This window comes from Sorex araneus, chromosome 11 (genome assembly GCF_027595985.1).
Source record: "Sorex araneus isolate mSorAra2 chromosome 11, mSorAra2.pri, whole genome shotgun sequence".
Classification (NCBI taxonomy): Eukaryota; Metazoa; Chordata; class Mammalia; order Eulipotyphla; family Soricidae; genus Sorex; species Sorex araneus.
The window spans coordinates 11,590,921-11,610,175 of NC_073312.1; the positions used below are offsets into that span (position 1 = coordinate 11,590,921).

The 19,255-nt window shown below is 38.7% G+C and overlaps 1 protein-coding gene and 1 pseudogene across 1 annotated transcript in view; one reads left to right on the forward strand and one right to left on the reverse strand.

Annotated features, from left to right (window-relative positions):
• The window catches only part of ATRNL1 (attractin like 1), a 749,151-nt gene that overhangs the window by 249,487 nt on the left and 480,409 nt on the right, over positions 1–19,255 (reverse strand). The window contains exon 27 of the mRNA XM_055118743.1: positions 13,378–13,485. Within this exon, the coding sequence (XP_054974718.1) occupies positions 13,378–13,485 (108 nt within the window). The remainder of the gene's footprint in view (positions 1–13,377; positions 13,486–19,255) is intronic.
• Positions 10,408–10,565, forward strand: LOC129399490 (small nucleolar RNA SNORA51; annotated as a pseudogene).

A 19,255-nucleotide genomic window follows, 5' to 3' on the forward strand; every position in this document is an offset into this window, starting at 1 on the left:
AAGAAATAAGCCTGAAGTTAACTGCTTAAATTTCTTTGTCAGGCTTAAGTTTTATAGGTAGAGGTAAGCAATTCAAGCTCTTTTAAAAAATCCACGAACAACCACATTTTTAACGTAAATTTTTTAAAATATCAGGGCTGGAGAGATAGTGCATGGATGAAAGCACTTGTGTTTCATAACCCAGATTTAATCCTGGGTACCTCAAGTTCCCATGAGCACGGCTGGGAGCAACCCCAGAGCACAGCCTTGGGAGTAGCTCCTGAGTACTACTGGGCATAACTTTACCTCTTCCCCCTAACTAAAAAAATAATAATAATAAAGTTCATGTTGTTGATTCCCTTAAGGTCATTTATACCTATTAATTACTTTCCAAAATACAGGAAATCTGATATTAAGTTTAAGGTTATGACCTTGGAGCATGGGGATACACATTTAACAAAATTAGCTCTTGAATAAAGTCAATGGTAAAAGTATTGCATACACCTAGGATTGCTTTGGGTATTCTGGGTTTTATTACTGAATACAAATTTCAACAATATTTGGTCTACATCTTTCAAAAACTGTTACAGATTTAAAAAAAAAACACATCCGCCAGCCTTTATTTTATTTTTGGGTTTTGAGGTCACAACCTGGCTATGCTTTGGGCTTATTCCTACCTCTGTGCTCAGGAATCACTCCTGACGGTGCTCCAGGGACACATGTGGTGCTGGGATCAAAGCCAGGCTGGACGCATGTGAGACAAGCGCTTTACCAGCTGTACTATCTCTCAGGCCCAGTCACGGGTAATTTTATAAAAATGGCATTGAACCTATATAGTGCTTTGGGTAGGATTGTCATCTTGACAATAATAATTCTTCCAACCCATAAGCAAGGGATGCATTTCCATTGCTTGTGCATTCTTTTAGTAGTAATTTATTATTTATTTCCTTTGTGTAACTTGTTCACATCTTATGTTAAGCAGATTCTTACTGGATTTTGAGGTATTTGAGTTTTTTTTATTTTTTAAGGTGCAATTGAAAAGTGTGCTGGTGGAGGGATGGCGGTTGGAATACTATATGACTGAAACTTAATCATGAACAGTTTTGTAAGGGTTTGTTTCATAGTGATTCAATTAAAAAATATCTCTTCAATTTTATTTATCTGCATACAGGTATGCTATGATTTTCTGTGTATTAATTTTGTAGCCTGCCACTTTGCTATATGAATTTATTGTTTCTAGGAGTTTTTTAGGTCTTCTTAATAGAGTATCATATCATCTAAAATTAGTTGTAGTTTGACTTCTTATTTTCCAAACTTTTTAAAAAATGTATTTATTTTTTAATTAGTCAGTCATAGTGAGGGTACAGTTATAGATTCACACATTTTCGTGCTTGTTTTTCCCTCATGCAATGTTTGAGGGCCCATATCTCCACCAGTGTCCATTCTCCACCACCAATGAACCCAGTATACCTCCCACCCCCCAATCCCATCCCCCCACCCCACCCTGCCTCTGTGGCAGGGCATTCCAATTTGTTCTCTCTCTCTCCTTTTGGGTGTTGTGGTTTGCAATAGGGGTATTGAGTGGCCATCATGTTCAGTCTCTAGTTTACTTTTAGCACACATCTCCCTTCCTGCGCGGGATCTCCGAAAACGTTTTACTTGGTGTTCCCTTCTCTATCTGTGATGAATTTCCCCCAGCATGTGAGACCAGCTTCCAAGCTATGGAGCCCATCTCCTGGCATTATATACTACTATTCTTGGGTATTAGTCTCCTACTCTGTTATTTTATATTCCACAGATGAGTGCAATCTTTCTATGTCTGTCCCTCTCTTTCTGGCTCATTTCACTTAGCATGATACTTTTCATGTTGATCCACTTATATGCAAAGTTCATGACTTCATCTTTTCTAACAGTTGCATATTATTTCATTGTATAGATGTACCAAAGTTTCTTTAACCAGTCATCTGTTCTTGGGCACTCGGGTTTTTTCCAGATTCTGGCTATTGTAAACAGTGCCGCAATGAACCGGGCTTATTTTCCAAACTTAATGCACCTAATATTTCTTTCTTGCCTAACTACTATGGCAAGAACTTCCAATGCTATACTGAATAGCACTTGTGACAGGGGGCCAGCTTGTCATGTGTCTTAGGAATGGAGGGACAAACAGAATGACCTATCTCACACGTGAGATATAGATATATAATAAAGCAACAGAATCAGAACAGAAAATTGGTCTTTGGGAAAAGCTTAACACAGAGTGCAGTTAAGGCAGTAAGATGATTGGGGGATGCTGAGACAACGGTGGAGGGGAGCAGACACTGGTGAAGGGAGTGACACGGTGACTTTTTATTTATTAATTGGAAATCATTTAATTCTGGCACGATGGTGTACAAAAATGCTAATGATAGGGTTTTGTGCACTAAACATTCCAGTACCACTTCCTCCACCAGAGTATCCAATAACCTTCATCATCGCCTGATTGTCACCCTTTCTCCTATTTTCACCCACTATTATAAGCTTCTTACTGAACACTGGTTCTTCACTTCTGTTGCCTTTTGGCATTTGTTATTCTCTACGATGTTTCTTTTTATTTCTCATGTGTGAGGGATCATTTTGTGCCTGTCCCATCTCCTCTGACTAACTTTATTCAGCATGATTCTCTCTAGGTCTACCCATAGAGAAAATTGCTTGATTTCATCTTTTCTGAAAGCCAAGTAGCATTTACTGCATATATTTACCATAGTTTATCTAGTTTTGTGTGTGTGCATGTGTGTGTGTGTGTGTGTGTGTGTGTGTGTGTGTGTGTGAAAATGACTAATGACCACAGGGTTTACTAAGCTGTTGGTTGCTAGTTGCATCTTCAGTTTTATTGTTTTTGTGTATTGAGCTTACTCAGCTTCTGAGCTACTTTCCCATCTAATTTGGTGTGGTCCTATTGGGCTTTGAATTTGGAGGTGTTGTTTAACTGTATATGCTTCTGCATGCTCCCTGAACTTCAGGATCTCTAAAACTGGGTGGATGGGTTTACATAGTAGTGGCCATGGAATTTGGGTTTGGGGGTAGGCCACCCACCCCCCCGCTCCAAGAAGACCCCAGAGTTTTCAACCTGTAAATCAGTGTATCTGAAACTTTCATTGGTATGGTATCTCTGCAGAAATTAGGTGTGAACCAGTGAATTGGGCCATAGGGAGGGGGGTAGCTGTGAGGTTTAGGGGCAGCTTCTAGAGATTCAGCGGGGCACGGACTTGGCCTGCCCCACCTCCCGAGGGTGCCCCAAAGTTTTCAGCTGGAAGACTTGTATACATGTCAACTTTATCTGCTTGCATCTCTCCTGAGATTAGTACTGAATCTGGATCAATGAGATTACATGACAGCAGCTGTGGAATAGCCAGTTCTCTGTTCCTGAATAGTTGGGTTATTTCTAGATTTCAGGTATTGTGAATAATGCTGCTTAGAACACAAGAGTGCAGATGGCATTTCTAAACAGAGTTGGGTGCTCGGGGTTGATGCCCAGAAGTGGAACTGATGGGACATACGAAACTCTCCTTTCTGAATTTTTTGAGGAGTGTCTATATTGTTTTCCAAAAAGGTTGGATCAGATGACATTTCCACTATCAGCGAATGAGGGTCTCTTTCCCCACGTATTCATACCAACACTGGTTGTTTCTATTATTTGAGGTGGGTGCTAGTTTCACTGTGATGGGTTGGTATTTCATTGTTATGACTTGCTTTTTCTTGAGGAAAATTGCAGAGTACTTTTTCATAATATTTTGACCATCTGCTTGTCTTTGAGAAAGTTTCTGTTCATCTCTTCCCCCCATATTTTGATGGGATTTGTTGTTACATTCTCCTGTAAAGTTCTACCAGTGCTTTATATATCTTGGATATGACCCTTTTGTTTCAAGAGTGGTGGGCAAGTGCTCTGCCCCAACTGTGGAGTTTCTTTTTTATTCTGTTTATTGTCTTTTATGGTGCAGATGCTTGTTAATTTGCTGGGACATTGTATGAAGAAACCCTATCATTGGGACTGGATAAATAGTACAGCAGTAGAGCACTCCTCTTGTGCACGGTCGATCCAGGTTTGATCCATGAACTACATATGGTAATCCAAGCCTACCCGGAATAATCCCTGAGCACAGAGACAGGAATAAGCCATTAGCATTGGTGAGTGTATCCCCAAAAAAATGAAGGAAGAAAGAAAAAAAAGAAACACTATCATTAACAGAATTGCAAGTTATGGGGACTAATATTAAAAAATATTTTTAAAATACTATATTGTCCCCCCAAATGATATAAAAAAATCAATGCAACTCAATATAAATATATTCACAGGCCTATTTTCAGAAACTGATAGATGTCAAGGGATCCAGGAGAACCAAACAATCTACGCAAAGAAAAAAAAAATGAAGCTAGAGAAAGAACTCCTTTTTTCCAATTGTAGATCTTGCTAAATGCAAGACTAGTCTGCATAGTGTGGTCCTGATATGTGACAGGCCCATCAGTGAAATGGAACAGTACCGAAGGCCCAGAGTAAATCCTCACATTTATAGTAAATGGACTTGAAACAAGTGTTCCCAGACCATTCAATGGGAAAGAAAGACTTTGATAAGGAAGAACTCCCATCTGACCCAGTTGTGTTTTCTTTTTTTAGTTATATACTGGACTGGAGCAATAGCACAGCAGGTAGGGCGTTTGCCTTGCACACAGCCAACCCGGGTTTGATTCTGCAGTCCCCCTTGGAGAGCTCGGCAAGCTACCGAGAGTATACTGCCTGCACAGCAGAGCCTGGCAAGCTACCCGTGGCATACTGGATATGCCAAAAACAGTAACAAGAAGTCTCACAATGGAGACGTTACTGGTGCCCACTCTAGCAAACTGATGAACAATGGGACTGGACGACAGTGCTGTGGCAATGCTACGATGCCACTAGTGGGAAATGAAAGCAAATCCCTTATAGAAACTAATGCATCTGTTTACAGTGGCATTTTACAAAATATCCAGAGAGTAAAACAACCAGATATTATTAATCTGTGAATATACCAACAAAATGTGTCATATACGTACAACCAAATATGATTTCAAAAAAAAACTGATCAATGTTTCAGCATGAGTGAACTTTGAAAATATCATACTAAAGGAAAGAAGTTAATTCCAAAGACCACAGTTTCATTTACATAATTTCATTTATATCAAATGAATCAAATTATATACTATCAAAATTCGTAAAGATAAAGAGTAGATTAGTTTGCCTTGGGTAGAGTAGTTTGCCTGGGGCCAAGGAAATGGGTGGAGGACAGCTGAGGGGAAGAGGTGTGGGAGGGCCTGAGGACCCTGGGGAATGATAAAAACATTGTTAAGTTCACTTTGGTTACACAACTCTGTACATATTAAAAACCATCCTATTTTCCATTTAACTGAGTGAATCATATGGCATATAAATTAGATTTTAAAGAAGCTTATTTCCAAAAATTTAACAATACTATAATAATGTAGACCTTGATTCTCAGATTAAAAGAGAGCACCACTTGTAGCACTGTTGTCCCGTTGTTTATCGATTTGCTTGAGCCTGCAACAGTAACATCTCCATTGTGATCCTTGTGTTGGCATATCAAATATGCCACAAGTAGCTTTCCAGGCTCTGCTGTGTGGGCAGAATACTCTAGGTAGCTTGCCAGGCTCTCCGAGAGGGACGAAGGAATTGAACCCGGGTCGGCCGCATGCAAGGCTGTGCTATCGTTCCAGTTCAAAAGAGAGTAACGCAGGTAAATATTTTTAAAATGGGAGGGTGCAGGTAAATATTTGCTTTTGACAATTCACTAAGCAAGCAAAGCAAGCGGTACAAAAGTAATAGGGGCGTACACCACTGCTTATACAACAGAGTAAAAATATTCATAAAAATAAGAAAAATGCCACCATTCGCATAACTGCCTTACGGAGTAGAAATTACTTGAATATACAGTCCTGCAGCCAGCCACCAAATGACCAACAAAAATTAGTCACTTGCTCCTTCTCTTGAGTTCAAACACAGAGATAACATAAGAAATAGAAAGGTTGATGACTCCGGCTATACACAGAAACTCTATAGAGAGTCTCAAAGAAACAGAAAGATGGTGGTCAGGCCTCCTGGAGAGAAGAACGAGAAAGAGAAAGACAGTCTAATGCACATGGTCTTGGATGGAGACAGAGCAATTTACTTGCAATTTCCTGCTTGCTACGGGCAGGAAAGTGGCAGAACCTGAGTGGTTGTTGGCCCATAGCTACTGATGTGAAGGAGCTCAAAACTCATGTCCATCTGGTGAGGAATTTCATGGCCATCCAGAAAGGAGACCAGATTACTGCTCAGTTCAGCTACTGTCCTTGCAAGGACACAGAGCCAGGCCAATAAGAACAATGTTTAGGAGGGAGGCACCAGAAAGGTGGGCAAATGAAAAGCAATGACTAAGCCCTGATTACATACAATGGGCAGTTCTCCAATTCCATCCAGGAAATAATCTGTGAGAGCACAGTCTAGAGCCAAGGGCTGACTTCTCAGAGTGAATATTAGGAACTTAAACAAGGTATGTGTACAGAGAAAATAATAAGAGAAAATGCTGAATACAATCATTAAAGAAACAGAAAAAATGAAATTACATATCCATGAAGGTCAAATGCAATGGGCGACATAAAACAATATATACTTTAATAAACGGCTTCATAAAGATGAGGAGATATTACAAATATGAAGCAACTACAAGTGTTTATGAAGTAAAAACCAGCAGCAAGTATTAACAGCAAGTATTAAAATATGCAATTACTGAAGTCAACAAATGGGCTGAGGAGCAGTAAAAAGATACCCTTTAAAAATTACCAACAGTTGGCTGGAGCAATAGCACAGTGGGGTGGGCATTTTCACGCAGGTGACCTGGGTTCGATTCCCAGCATCCCATATGGTCCCCCAGGCACCGCCAGGAGTAATTCCCGAGTGCATGAGCCAGGAGTAACCCCTGTGCATTAATGAGTGTGACCCAAAAGGAAAAGAAAAATTACCAACAGAGAAGCGTTGGTTGGAGTCTTCCTCAAGATAGTAATGGCCACCTATAACGGCCCTATGGGATCACTCTGGATGGTGGAAAACTCAAAGAATTCCCTCTGGTATCAGGCACAAGGCAAAGATGTCTAAACATTATACTTTTATTCAGTTGAGTATGGGAAGTTATAACAATAGCAATCCAGCAAGAAAACTAGATCAAAGGAATCCAAATTGGGAAAGGAGAAGCCAAATTTTCAATATTTTCAGATGACACAATAATATACTTAGAACAGAGTCTACTAAACAGTGCCTAGAAACAATTAACCAACACCACAAAGTCGCCAGCTACAAAGTCAACACACAAAAATTGGATGCATTTCTATACAGAAATAATAAACCAGATCAGAGTCCAATCTAGGACCAGAGGGAGGGTTTTTTGCCTTCTAAACTGCAGATCTGGGTGCAATCCCCAGCATTACCTATGCTCTCCTGAGCCCTGCCAAGGGTAATTACTGAGTTCAGAGCTAGGAGTAAACCCTGTGCACTTCTGGATGTGGTCCTCCAAAACAGACAAATGAGTATATAAGTGGAAGACCTATTTAAAACAAAAACCAAAGACTCCCATTCCATTCAGAATAGTGCCAAGTACTTAGGAATCAAGTGAATAAAATAGGGCAGAGACCAATACCATGAAAACTATAATTCAGTTATTAAAAGAGAAATAAAGAGAGCATAGAAAATGAAAAAAATATTCCACATTCTGAACTGGAAGAGTCAATTGTCAAAATGATCATCCTGCATAACTTATATAGATACAATACACTCTCCATTCAAATTCCTCTGACATTCTCCAAGTACTTAGAATGATCAGTAATAAATTTTACATGGAAACACAAAACACCCCAAATTTTCAGAGCCATACTGAGAAATAAAAAAATGGGAGGCATGTCATTACATAACTTGACTATAGTAAAAAGATACAGTAATTAAAATAGCAGGGCTGGAGAGATAGTTCAGCAGGGAAGACACGCACTTGCATGCAGCCAGCCTGTTTCAATTCAATCTCCAGCATCCCATATGGCTCCCCAAGCACTAACAGGAGTAATTCCTGAGTGCAGATCCAGGTGTAACCACTGAGGTTTCACTAGGTATAATCCCAAACCCACAACAACCCCCCTCAAAAAAGGAAAAAAAAACTTAAAAGGAAAAACAAAGCAAAATTTAGCATAGTACTGTAATAAGGATGGAATCTCTGACCCATGGAATAGAATCAAGTACCCAAAGACAAATTCCCAGATATACGACCAACTAATTTTTAGCAGAAAATTTTGATACAAGAAGTGGAGTAAAGGTAGCCACTTAAACAAGTGATATTAGAAAACTGGATAACCATATGTAAAAAAAAATACCCCAAAATACCAAACAAATGAAGCTGAATCCATGTCTCACACCTTATACAAAATTCAAAATGGATCAGAGACCTTGAGAACAGACCAGAATCCATAAAACATATTGAGGAAAGTGTTCCAAAATTTGGACTTCAGCGTGTTTTCAAGGACATGATTCTACTGGCAAAAACCACAGAAACAGAATGAAACACATGGAATTACATCAAATAAAAAAGCTCTTTTCTGCGTGTCAAAGAAACTCAGCTAACACCGAAAACATACCTAAATGAATGGGAGAGAATATTCACGATGCATGCATCAAATAAAGGGTTAATATCCAAGATATTCAAACTACTCACAGAGTATTCACTAAACACCGCAAGCAGGAGACCCAAATTGCAATTTTGACTAAACAAAAATTTCCAGAAACAGTATCAAAAAATGGGGAGAGGGAATGAAAAGACATTTCTCTGAAGAAAAAGGATAGATGGCAGAGAGGCACATACAACAAAAGCGCTCATTATGATCAGGGAAATCCAAGTCAAGACGACAATGAGATACTATTCACATAGTGAGAATGAGATTTTTAAAAATGAAAAAATAAATAAAATAAGAAACAATGGTTTTTATGGGGATGCTGTGAAAAAGGAACCACCATGCACTGCTGGTCAGAATCCTATATGGAGCAAAGCCTCTAGAAAACAGCATGGAGATTTCTGAGTAAAGTAAGGAAAGCCTGACATGTGACTCAGCAATTACACTTATTGGCATCTACCTTCTAGACACAGAAACATTCACTCAGAAGAACATGTACACACCATTATTCATTGCAACACCTAGTACAATAACTAGATTTGAAATCAACCCAGAGGTCTAATGATAGATAATTAGATAATGAATGTATGGTATATATACATAATGAAATGCTATACGGCTGCAAGGAATGATAAAGTCATGTAATTCACTGCAACTTGAATGAAACTGAATGATATCGTGTAAAATGAAGTAAGTCAGAAAGAACAAATACTGAATGATCTTATTTATCCACAGTAAAAAAAAATAACCTGGCAAAGGAATGCAAGGTATTGGGAGGGGGGAATACTTAGTTTATCCTGGACTCTAGATTAGATTAATGAGAAGGAGTGAAGGAAAGAAATGGAGACGGGGAGAAACGCAGAGCACAAAACATTGCAAGCAGGAGACCCAAATTACAATTTTGACTAGATTTTTTAAAAATGTGCCTGTTAAGGGTGCAGGCTGGGAGATGAGAGAGAACCTGGAACGTTGGCAGAAGGTCGGTCACACTGGTGGTGGGATTAGTGTCAGGGTATTGTATGTCTAAAGCCAAATCATAAACAACTCTGTAAATAAATCTTTCCAAAATTAGCATATTGAAATACCAGTATAATAGTCTCAAAGGCTTTAAGAAGAGATTTTTTTTAAAGTGGAAACAATGAGAAAAAAGTTACAAAATGGAGATGAGGGCTAAGGAGAGTACATTGGGTAAAGGCATTTATCTTGAACATGGCCAACCCTGGTTTGATCCCTGGCATAGCAGATGATCTCTTGAGTACTGCCAGGAATGATTCCTAACCGCAGAGGGAGGAGTAAGCCCTGAGTACCACTGTGTGTACCTCCAATCGCATCATCACCATCCCTAATCCCCCAACACCCACCAATAAAAAAAATGTAGATGATAAGAATCAAAAGTATATAACAGGAATTTCAGAGCATAAAATGTTAAACAAACAGCAACCAGGGACTGAAGCAACAGCACAGCGGGTAGGGTGTTTGCCTTGCACGTGGCCAGCCCGGGTTTGATTCCCAGCATCCCATATGGTACACCAAGCACTGCCAGGAGTAATTCCTGAGTGCAGAGCCAGGAGTAACCCCTGAGCATTGCCGGGTGTGACCCAAAAGGAAAAAAAAAGCAAAAAAAAAAAAAGAAACAGCAACCAAAGATTAGGCAGAATTACACAGTTATAGGCTCACAGATTTATAGGGTTACATAAAGTACCAAATAGAATAATAGGCTACCTGGTGCTTCCCACAAGCTGCGTTCTTTACACCTGTTGTATAGAAGGAGAAGCGTAGTAAACCCACCCCATTTATACCTCAGCCCAGGCAAAAGGTACATATGAGGTGGGTTTGCTATATGAACCATGTGGTATTATAAATGTGGGACATAGATAAATAACTGAAAAAATATACATATATCAGAGAGTATTTTAAAGAATTGAGAAGTGATCTCCTGGAGATAAAATTTTCTGAGAGAAAATTCTGAATGATTATAAATAGAAAGGCAAAAGGACATTTACAAAAAAACAAAGAACCTATATGACATCTGCACTGCGATAATGGAGGGTTATCTTGAAAGTTTCGATGAGAACTTGGGAGGTGAATTCTACATCTAATTAAACTGTTATTTACATGCTTGGATAAAATGAATTTATTGTGAGGGATTTAAGGACTAGGAGAATAGGCCACATAATTTTGCAAATCATCTCCTGGAGGATTGATTCTAGTGAAAACTGAGAGAAATGCATGAGCAAGCAAGTAGATATAAAAAGCAAAGAAGAGGAAAGAGAGTCCATTGTTATTTAAATATGCCACAGTAAGGAACAAAGAACATCCATAATATCCGGATCAAAAATCCAGGCACTGTGAACATAGGGTGGGAGAAACAGCAGGAGTTGAGTGTCTGCTGAAGTATTCATTTTGTTTGAGATGGGCAGAGCAGGAATATGTATTCATAAGCTTTAGACAATGATAGGGAACAATAACCAACACTATAAATCTTGATAAGGGGTAAGTATCAAAAACATAGAATATGTAATATTCAGTTAGCAGAAGAAAATCAATTTCTCTAAGAAATCTTGGGGAAAGAACCTGAAAGAAGCAAAGCTAGAAACAATAACAACAAGCAGCGCCATCTCCACAGTGGAGTAGCTGAAAGCAGGCTTGGTAAAAGAAAGAATCATCATGGTTCATGTAGAGAGAGGTGAGAGCAGGCTCACAGAGTGAATGGGAAAAATGAAAAAACCAACAGTCTGTTCTCTAACATTTAGGGGCAGAACAAAAAGACACAAAGAAATAGGAAATTAGAAAAATTAAAAGGGTTATGAACAAATCGAGAGTGACAGAAGACTGAGGTAGCAATTATTTAGCCCAATGAAATCACATTTAAGAAAGATATCACAAGGGGTTGGAGTGATAGCACAGCGGGTAGGGCAGTTGTCTTGCACGTGGCCAACCCAGATTCGATTCCCAGCATCCCATATGGTCCCATGAACACCGCCAGAAGTAAGTCCTGAGTGTAGAGCCAGGAGTAATCCCCTTTCCATGGTCAAGTGTGACCCAAAAAAGAAAAAAAAATCACAATGATAAAAGGAGATAAAGTTTCAAAAACATACAATAAATAAAATGATTAAGAATATATATGCACATTTTCTAATGGAACTTAGAAACATATATCTATATATATAAACATACAATTTATAAAAATATCAGACATATCTATAAGCACTATCAAAGAACAACTGACATTCCACTTTCACACAGAAGGACCTTGATTACATTTGCTTCTGAAGTTTCTGAGTTTTCTAGTAATTGATCATTTGGCCAAACAGTAATATTTTTAAATGCTTTAGAAAAGAAGTTAGGCTCAAATATTCCAGATTTTCTATTTGGCAAAGTTTTTACTCTAAAGTTTGAAACAAAGTGACAAAAATGAAATTAGAATTCTTACTTTTAACACTCATCTACTTAGTCTATTTCTTTTCTACCAAGTAATGCAAGATTTACAAATACATGTGCAAAGGTCTAAGCTTCCATGGCAACTTGTAGTGCAGAGAAGTAAAAAATCAAGGAGACAAAGGCATAAAAAAATTCAAAGGGAACAATTGTCTGAAAAGTGGTCCTTTGGGGGTTATTGGTTGAGTGACGCACAAACACTTATCGAGGTATGAAGCTGAACTCCCCAAATCTTTTACTATTGTAAACCAAAGGTAAATCAACAAAATTTGTTTAAAAAACAAAACTGGCCCTTTTTATAGCACCCATGATGCATAATTCAGTTTATTTTCTCTAGAATAAGCAAAAATACCCTTAAAGAATCAATTCTATTTGTACCTAGGTTTTAGGTGGAGTACGCTTTTCTATCCCTTGCTTTCTTTAAAAAGAATCAAAAATTTAAAATACCATGTCAAATTCATCAACCAGGGCATGTTTTAAGAGAAAAAGATGCAATATTTCATCTTTACCTTTACAGTATTCCTTAGTCTTTCAACATGTGAAACGCAAATAAAAACCACAAGCAGCACCCAATTAAGTCACCATCCCTCAAGGAGCTGTGCCAGTCATTATCACAATCTGGGGCTTTTTTCCTCCTTGGGTTTTTTTACTCTCAGAAACCATTTCATGCATTATATCAAGATTTTAATACCACATTGCATTGCACATAATGATTTCTGTTTCACCATTCTGTTTCCACATTTGCAATAAAAAGAACTGTGTAACACAGCCATTAACCACAAATAAAAATAGTCACTATATTCTGTAGTCTCAACATTCAAAAATGAAACTATGTAATTAAAATGCAACACATCTCCACACCCCCCTTTTATAGTCAACATTGTTAATAAAGATAGATGTGGATCATTAACTAAGGGACATTAGGTACTCCACGGACTAAATATAGGCGCTTTGTTTCTTTCATCACATCTCTACCTTGAATTCCTTCAGCAGCTATCTGTCAGGAAAAGGCTACCAGGTGAGCAGTCTGTCACTCTTACCTAAGCTAATAGATTCTCCAGTGACTTTTGTCACAGCTCATGTCATACTATTAAGACGACGTGCCTTGAAAATGGCATAACATATGTAGCTGCATCTTGTCAACTCTGGATAATCAGGCGCTATTTGGCGTCACAAGGAGGTGCAGATTAAAGAAACAAAATAAATATGCAAATCACAGTGCTCCCTTTTCAGCACCACTGTTCCTACCTCTAATGGCCCTCGCAGAAAGTCTGTTTGTTCAGCTCCTACTTCCAGTGCTACATCAACAGAAGCAAAGGGACGGCTGGCCATCTGCTGTCGTTCTCGAAGCAGTTGCTGGAGGGGATTAAAAATGATTGGTTTTACAACAGGCTTAAAGACATACTAAACTCATCATCTCTGGCTCCAAGTTTTGAACAAATGACATTCAATTTTTTGGAGGGGGGAATTATTTAATGCACATACCCAAATCTGACCACTAAAAAGGAAGTTGGTTTTACCCCTCGATCGGGCTATCTTTCCATGGAGATTTACAGGCATGTTGCCACCAAACCACTTTCCCCAGCCCTCCATCCCTCAGGCCTAATACAAGGTGCTGGGAAGCACTTTGAGAACATTAAGTTACATTAGGTGCAACTTAAGGAAAAGTGTTCTGATGTCGATGGCTATGCCAAGTTTTACCACTCAAACGCCTCATGTGTTCTCTCAGCTGAGAGCAAATAACAGCAAACATGTTTAAGAAAAGATAATGAAAAGTTGTCCAAATGCATTAAAAGAGATTAAAGCGAACACAGATACCTGCCAAGACTAAGTTCTGGAAGTTGTCAAGATCCCCTTTTAATTGCTATGGAAATCGAGATTGGCAGTGTTTACAACTTCATTCGAAGCTTCTGTGTTCATTATTTAAAATGAAATAGAACAAGCAGGCTGTGGAAGTCTTGTGCCAGGGCTTCCAAAATACCTCCAGATAGATGTTTCTTTTTCTTTATCATTACTCTGGGCTTTGCCCAAGTTAAACTAATAAAGCAGGCAGTCACATCCAACTAAGAAGCTAATTTATATTTCTGTCTCTCCTAATAATTATAATATTCATTAACTCATGATAAGAAAAAATTGATGACCAGCACTAGATATTGCAAATCTTGCCCTTCACATCCTATACAGCTAATAAAATCGTTATTAAATATTAAAAGTGGATGAGCAATGCAATTAAATACTCTTTCAAATAGAAGAAAAGCGTATCATTGAAAAAAGGCAAATCCTTGAACACAATGAATGGCTTCATTATTCAGAGAGATTTCTAAGATTAACCAGCACCAACTTAAAATGTTAACAACTGGTCTTTGAATGTAAATGTGTGTAATATGGTAATGCATCATTCATAAATTCTTTTTTCTTGGGTAAAGCAAGGGGCACCAGCCAGTACCTGATGGCAGTTTATTATTTGACAGTTCTGTTTTGACAATGTGACACTTCAGTCAAAGTACCCATGAAATGATTCTCTAAAGTATAGACGAAGGCCTTGTTGGGTTATTATGGAAACATTCGGGGATGGCAGTGGGTAGTTTAAACCTCTGGGTTCAGGCCCCAGACCACATGTCACCGCCAGGGATCTCTGGGTATGGCCCTGGGAACTCTCAGCACCAATGGACCCCAGCAGTCATTGCTGAGGCTGAGTGTTGAAGCATCTGGCTCAGTCCTGCAGAGCTGGGCCGAGTGTCACCGGGAGCAGCAGTAGGGAAACCATGAGTACTGCATGGGCACACCCCACAAAGAAAAAGAATACTCAAGAGCCCACATGGGATATAAACAATACCATTTCTGAATAAGGGTTTAAGTCAAATTATATGAATTGAAGTAATGTGTACATATTATAAAACATCACTGTCACTGTCATCCCGTTGTTCATCGATTTACTCGAGTGGGCACCAGTAACATCTCTATTACACTCAGCCCCGAGATTTTAGCAGCCTCTCTTTACTCATCTTTCCCAACGATTGAAGGCTCTTTCACGGTCAAGGGAATGAGACCTATCATTACTGTTATATTATAAAACATATTCAAAATTTAAAAATTGAGTAGACCTAAACCACCATTAGTATCATTAAGATGAACTCAAAATTATATTCTGAAAAATATAACCATTGGCATATATTGTTGATTCCCCAATGGGAGAGAAAAAGTGACCTGGTCAAATAATCTGAATATTCTATTGATGTAAAATGCAAGCATAATGTTATTTGATATGAACTACCTCACCCCCAGTAAAGCACAAATGGCTTTGAGAAAATTCTGCAAATTCTTGAACACTATTTTTCTGACATTTAGATTATAGAATTCCTTTTCACACTATTTTTTTCCCAGCATACAAATGGAATAAAGTATAATTAAGTGATTTTTAAACACAGTGAACAGATTATGTTGCTTTATCTTACCTTTTTCTTATATCTAAAGTTAAAGGTCTACTAAATTTATTTAATGCATACTCTACACCACATTTTTTTCTGTAATGCCAATATTTTGAATATTTAATATTCACAATTCACTATCACTTGCAAATTATAGAACTCCATGCAATATAATAATTTATCACTGCCATCTTAACACCTATTAAGAAAAATCAGCAACAGATTTTTGTTTTAAAATGTATTAAAAGAATACAAATTTAAAAGAATATGAGTATCTATTAAAAGAATACAAAGATTCTACTTTATTATAAAGATGACAATATTGTTTAGTACTATATTCTTTGAATAAAATACTAGGTATTTATTTATCAAAGAACACAAAAAAATGAATTTGAAAGAATATATGCACCCCTAGATGATCACAGCATTACGAACAAGAGGCAAACATGAGTCAACCCAAAGTTAAATAGATGACTGGATAAAGAATTGTTCACACAATGGAATACTGATCAACAATGATAAATAATTAATCTTGCTTTCTACATCAACATGGATGGAATATGAGATAAAAGTGCTAAGTGATAGGTCAGAAAGGGAAAAAGAAGCTTATCAGATTGGTTCACTCATATGGTAAGTGAACAACCAAGACCTACTGACCTTCAAAACATAACTAAAACAACTCTGACTGTGAAAAGTATGGTGATTATCAGAGGGAGAGGGGAGTGTGGTGGGGAGTGGGGAGAAGTGGGTGGAAAGGAGACTCTGAGGGTTAATGATGCTGGAACTCTGGTGGTGGTGAGTGAAGCATAAACACACTCCACTGTGTGAAGCTGTGCCCCTCAATATTGCAATCCAATGGGAAAGAAATAAAAACAATTAATTTTCTCGTCTTTGAGTTTCCATCAACCTTAAGATTTGAAGACTTAGTCTAGAACTCTTTAAAAAATTAAGGGGGAAAATGTTTCTAGCTGGAGCCTTAACCTGATAATTTTGTAAAATAAGACAATGGCAGAGTCTCTTGCCCCCGAGCCTGGCTGTCTTCACCAGGGCCCCTCGGAGGACGTGGGTTGAGACTCCCTCTCCTTCTGGAGCAGAGCCCTGGCAGCTGAAGACCTCCGGAACTCAGCCACAGCCATGCTCAAGCCCACTCGCCACATGCTAGACGAGCCTCATGCATGAAGGAACCGGCAGAGGAACCCAGGTGTGTGGGACCCGGGGCTGAGATCTCCAAGACTATTCGGATCAGGGGATCAGGACTGGGCCTGTTCCGCCCGGCCAGATCCCCATTTTCCAGTAGCTAGGCGGTCACACCCAGAAACTGCCCCCCCCACCCCCGTGCCTTGTGATCCAATCAATGACCAACATCCAGAGACTATAAAGCCAAGTTCAGGGGAGCACGTTGCTGCAAAGCGGCCGCATGACCTCTTATAGCCTAGTTCTTCCTCTTGGAGAACCCGGCAAGCTACCGAGAGCTTCCTTCCCACACAGGAGAGCCTGGCAAGCTCCCTGTGGCATATTCATATGCCAAATACAGTAGTAATGATGGGTCTCATTCTCCTGACCTTGAAAGAGCCTCTAATGTGGCCCCACTGGGAAGGACGAGTAGAGAGGCTGCTAAAATCTCAGGGCTAGGACGAATGCAGATGTTACTGGGCCTGCTCCAGCAAATCAACGATCAAGGGGATGATAGTGATAGTGAAGACATGGGAAAAATAAAAATTAATGTGCAAGATAAATGATACAAATGGGGAATTATACAAATGAATTTCCCCTGGGCCAGGCTGAGCAGCAGAGGTTCAAGGACTCTGGCTGACATACTGTTTCTGATTTCTGGAAACGAATGCAAATGTTCTTACTGTGAAACTTAGGAAGGGCAAATCACTTATTCCTGAAACCCTCTTGCTTTGGTGCAATGGCCCTAAAATAATAAAATAGAATAAAATGCTACTCCATGTTCTTTGCTACTCATGTCTGGTTCTTAGTCACTTCCTTAGGAACCCTTCTCCCTCTTACCAATAACGTCATATGCCTTTACAGCCCCAAAGTTGGCCTGTCCATGCCAGAACAAAAGAAGATATAACTAGTAAGCTTACCATTTAAAATTGGTACAAGTTCAGTGTAAAAACTGAATATCTATATAACTAGACTCTGAAATTAGAAGATCTTGTGCTTAAATATCAGCCTTTCAACTTCTTAGTTGGTTAGTTTCACTGAATAAGTTAGCCTTCTCTATGCCTCAGTTTTCCCCAACTGCAAGCTTGAGAAGCTATTAAGTATGTACAATTCCGGTTTTTGAACCTGACCTCACCACTTCCTATTAGATTGTAATCAAATTGCTCAGACCTTTTGAAGGCTTGTTTTTTATGTTCTCTGTAAATTGGGACTAATAATAATATCATAAGTTTGGGACCAAAATGATAATGCACTTGGACTGCTCAGTACAGGGGCTGGCACATTGTCAGCACTCAATAACTGTTCATTGGCACCATTATTATGTTAAATTTCAAGCACTAATTCTGTCTTTGAAGACACTAATTACCATAGGCCTATTTCCTTCAGCGCTAGTGACACATTTGCTCTACTAGTCTCCCTTTTAACAAATGTTGCAAATTTATGAGACAGTTGGAAAATGTCATGATTGTGGTGAAATGAATTGAGATTTGGAACTGTTCTCTGCCATTTGTGACTAAGAAGGACGAAAACTCAACCTGAAAATTGGGAGAAAATATAGAGAACTTTCGCAAGAACCTCCAAAAATAACGTATTTTTGTGATTGTGACTTTTATGTTAAATGGATTTTAACAATTTGTACATCCATAAGAAGCCATATAACAGATGATCTGTTTTATAACTAACCTGCTATTGCCAATTATTCGGCAGAAAGATAAAGCCAAGAGAACAAACTGATCATAATACAATAGATTAGAACCATGCTGCCATAAACGGTGCTGTGAGAAAATTAAAAAATTAAAGAGAGGCTTTGCGTATCGCATTTGTTGTCAATAATTATTTCCCAAAGCAAAATCTCTTACAAACCATGAAATTAAAAATAATAAATAAAACCCATGCTTAAGGATGGCAAGCAAGAATAATTATTGACTCTATCAAGTATGCACTGTAGCACTATCATCAATTTGCTCGAACAGGCACCAGTAACGTCTCCATTGTAAGACTTGTTGTTACTGTTTTTGGCATATCAAATACACCACAGGTAGCTTGCCAGGCTCTGCCGTGTGGGCAGGATACTCTCGGTAGCTTGACGGGCTCTCCAAAAGGGACGTCGGAATCACACCCGGGTCGGCCGCGTGCAAGGCAAATGGCCTACCCGCTGTGCTATCACTCCAGTCCACTATCAAGCATACCTATGAAAATTCTCCCACTCATATTACACTAATTGAACTATTGTATCATTATCTGAAGTTCATACTATCTGCCTCTAATTCCAAATGTATGCAGCCTTAATAGATTTTAGAATAATAAGCCTGAAAAATACACAGACACAAAATCACACAGCAACTAACTCTGTTCCCAATTGTCTTCATCTTTCCTTCTTCCTAAGTTTTGATTCTATCTATCCCTCTCCTGTCTAACATCAAAAATAATTCTATCCCACCCCAACATGGAGTGATCATCTCTTTTATGAATAAGTTATATCAGTATTTCACTATGCTACCTTCATGCATTCCTAAAATCTTTCT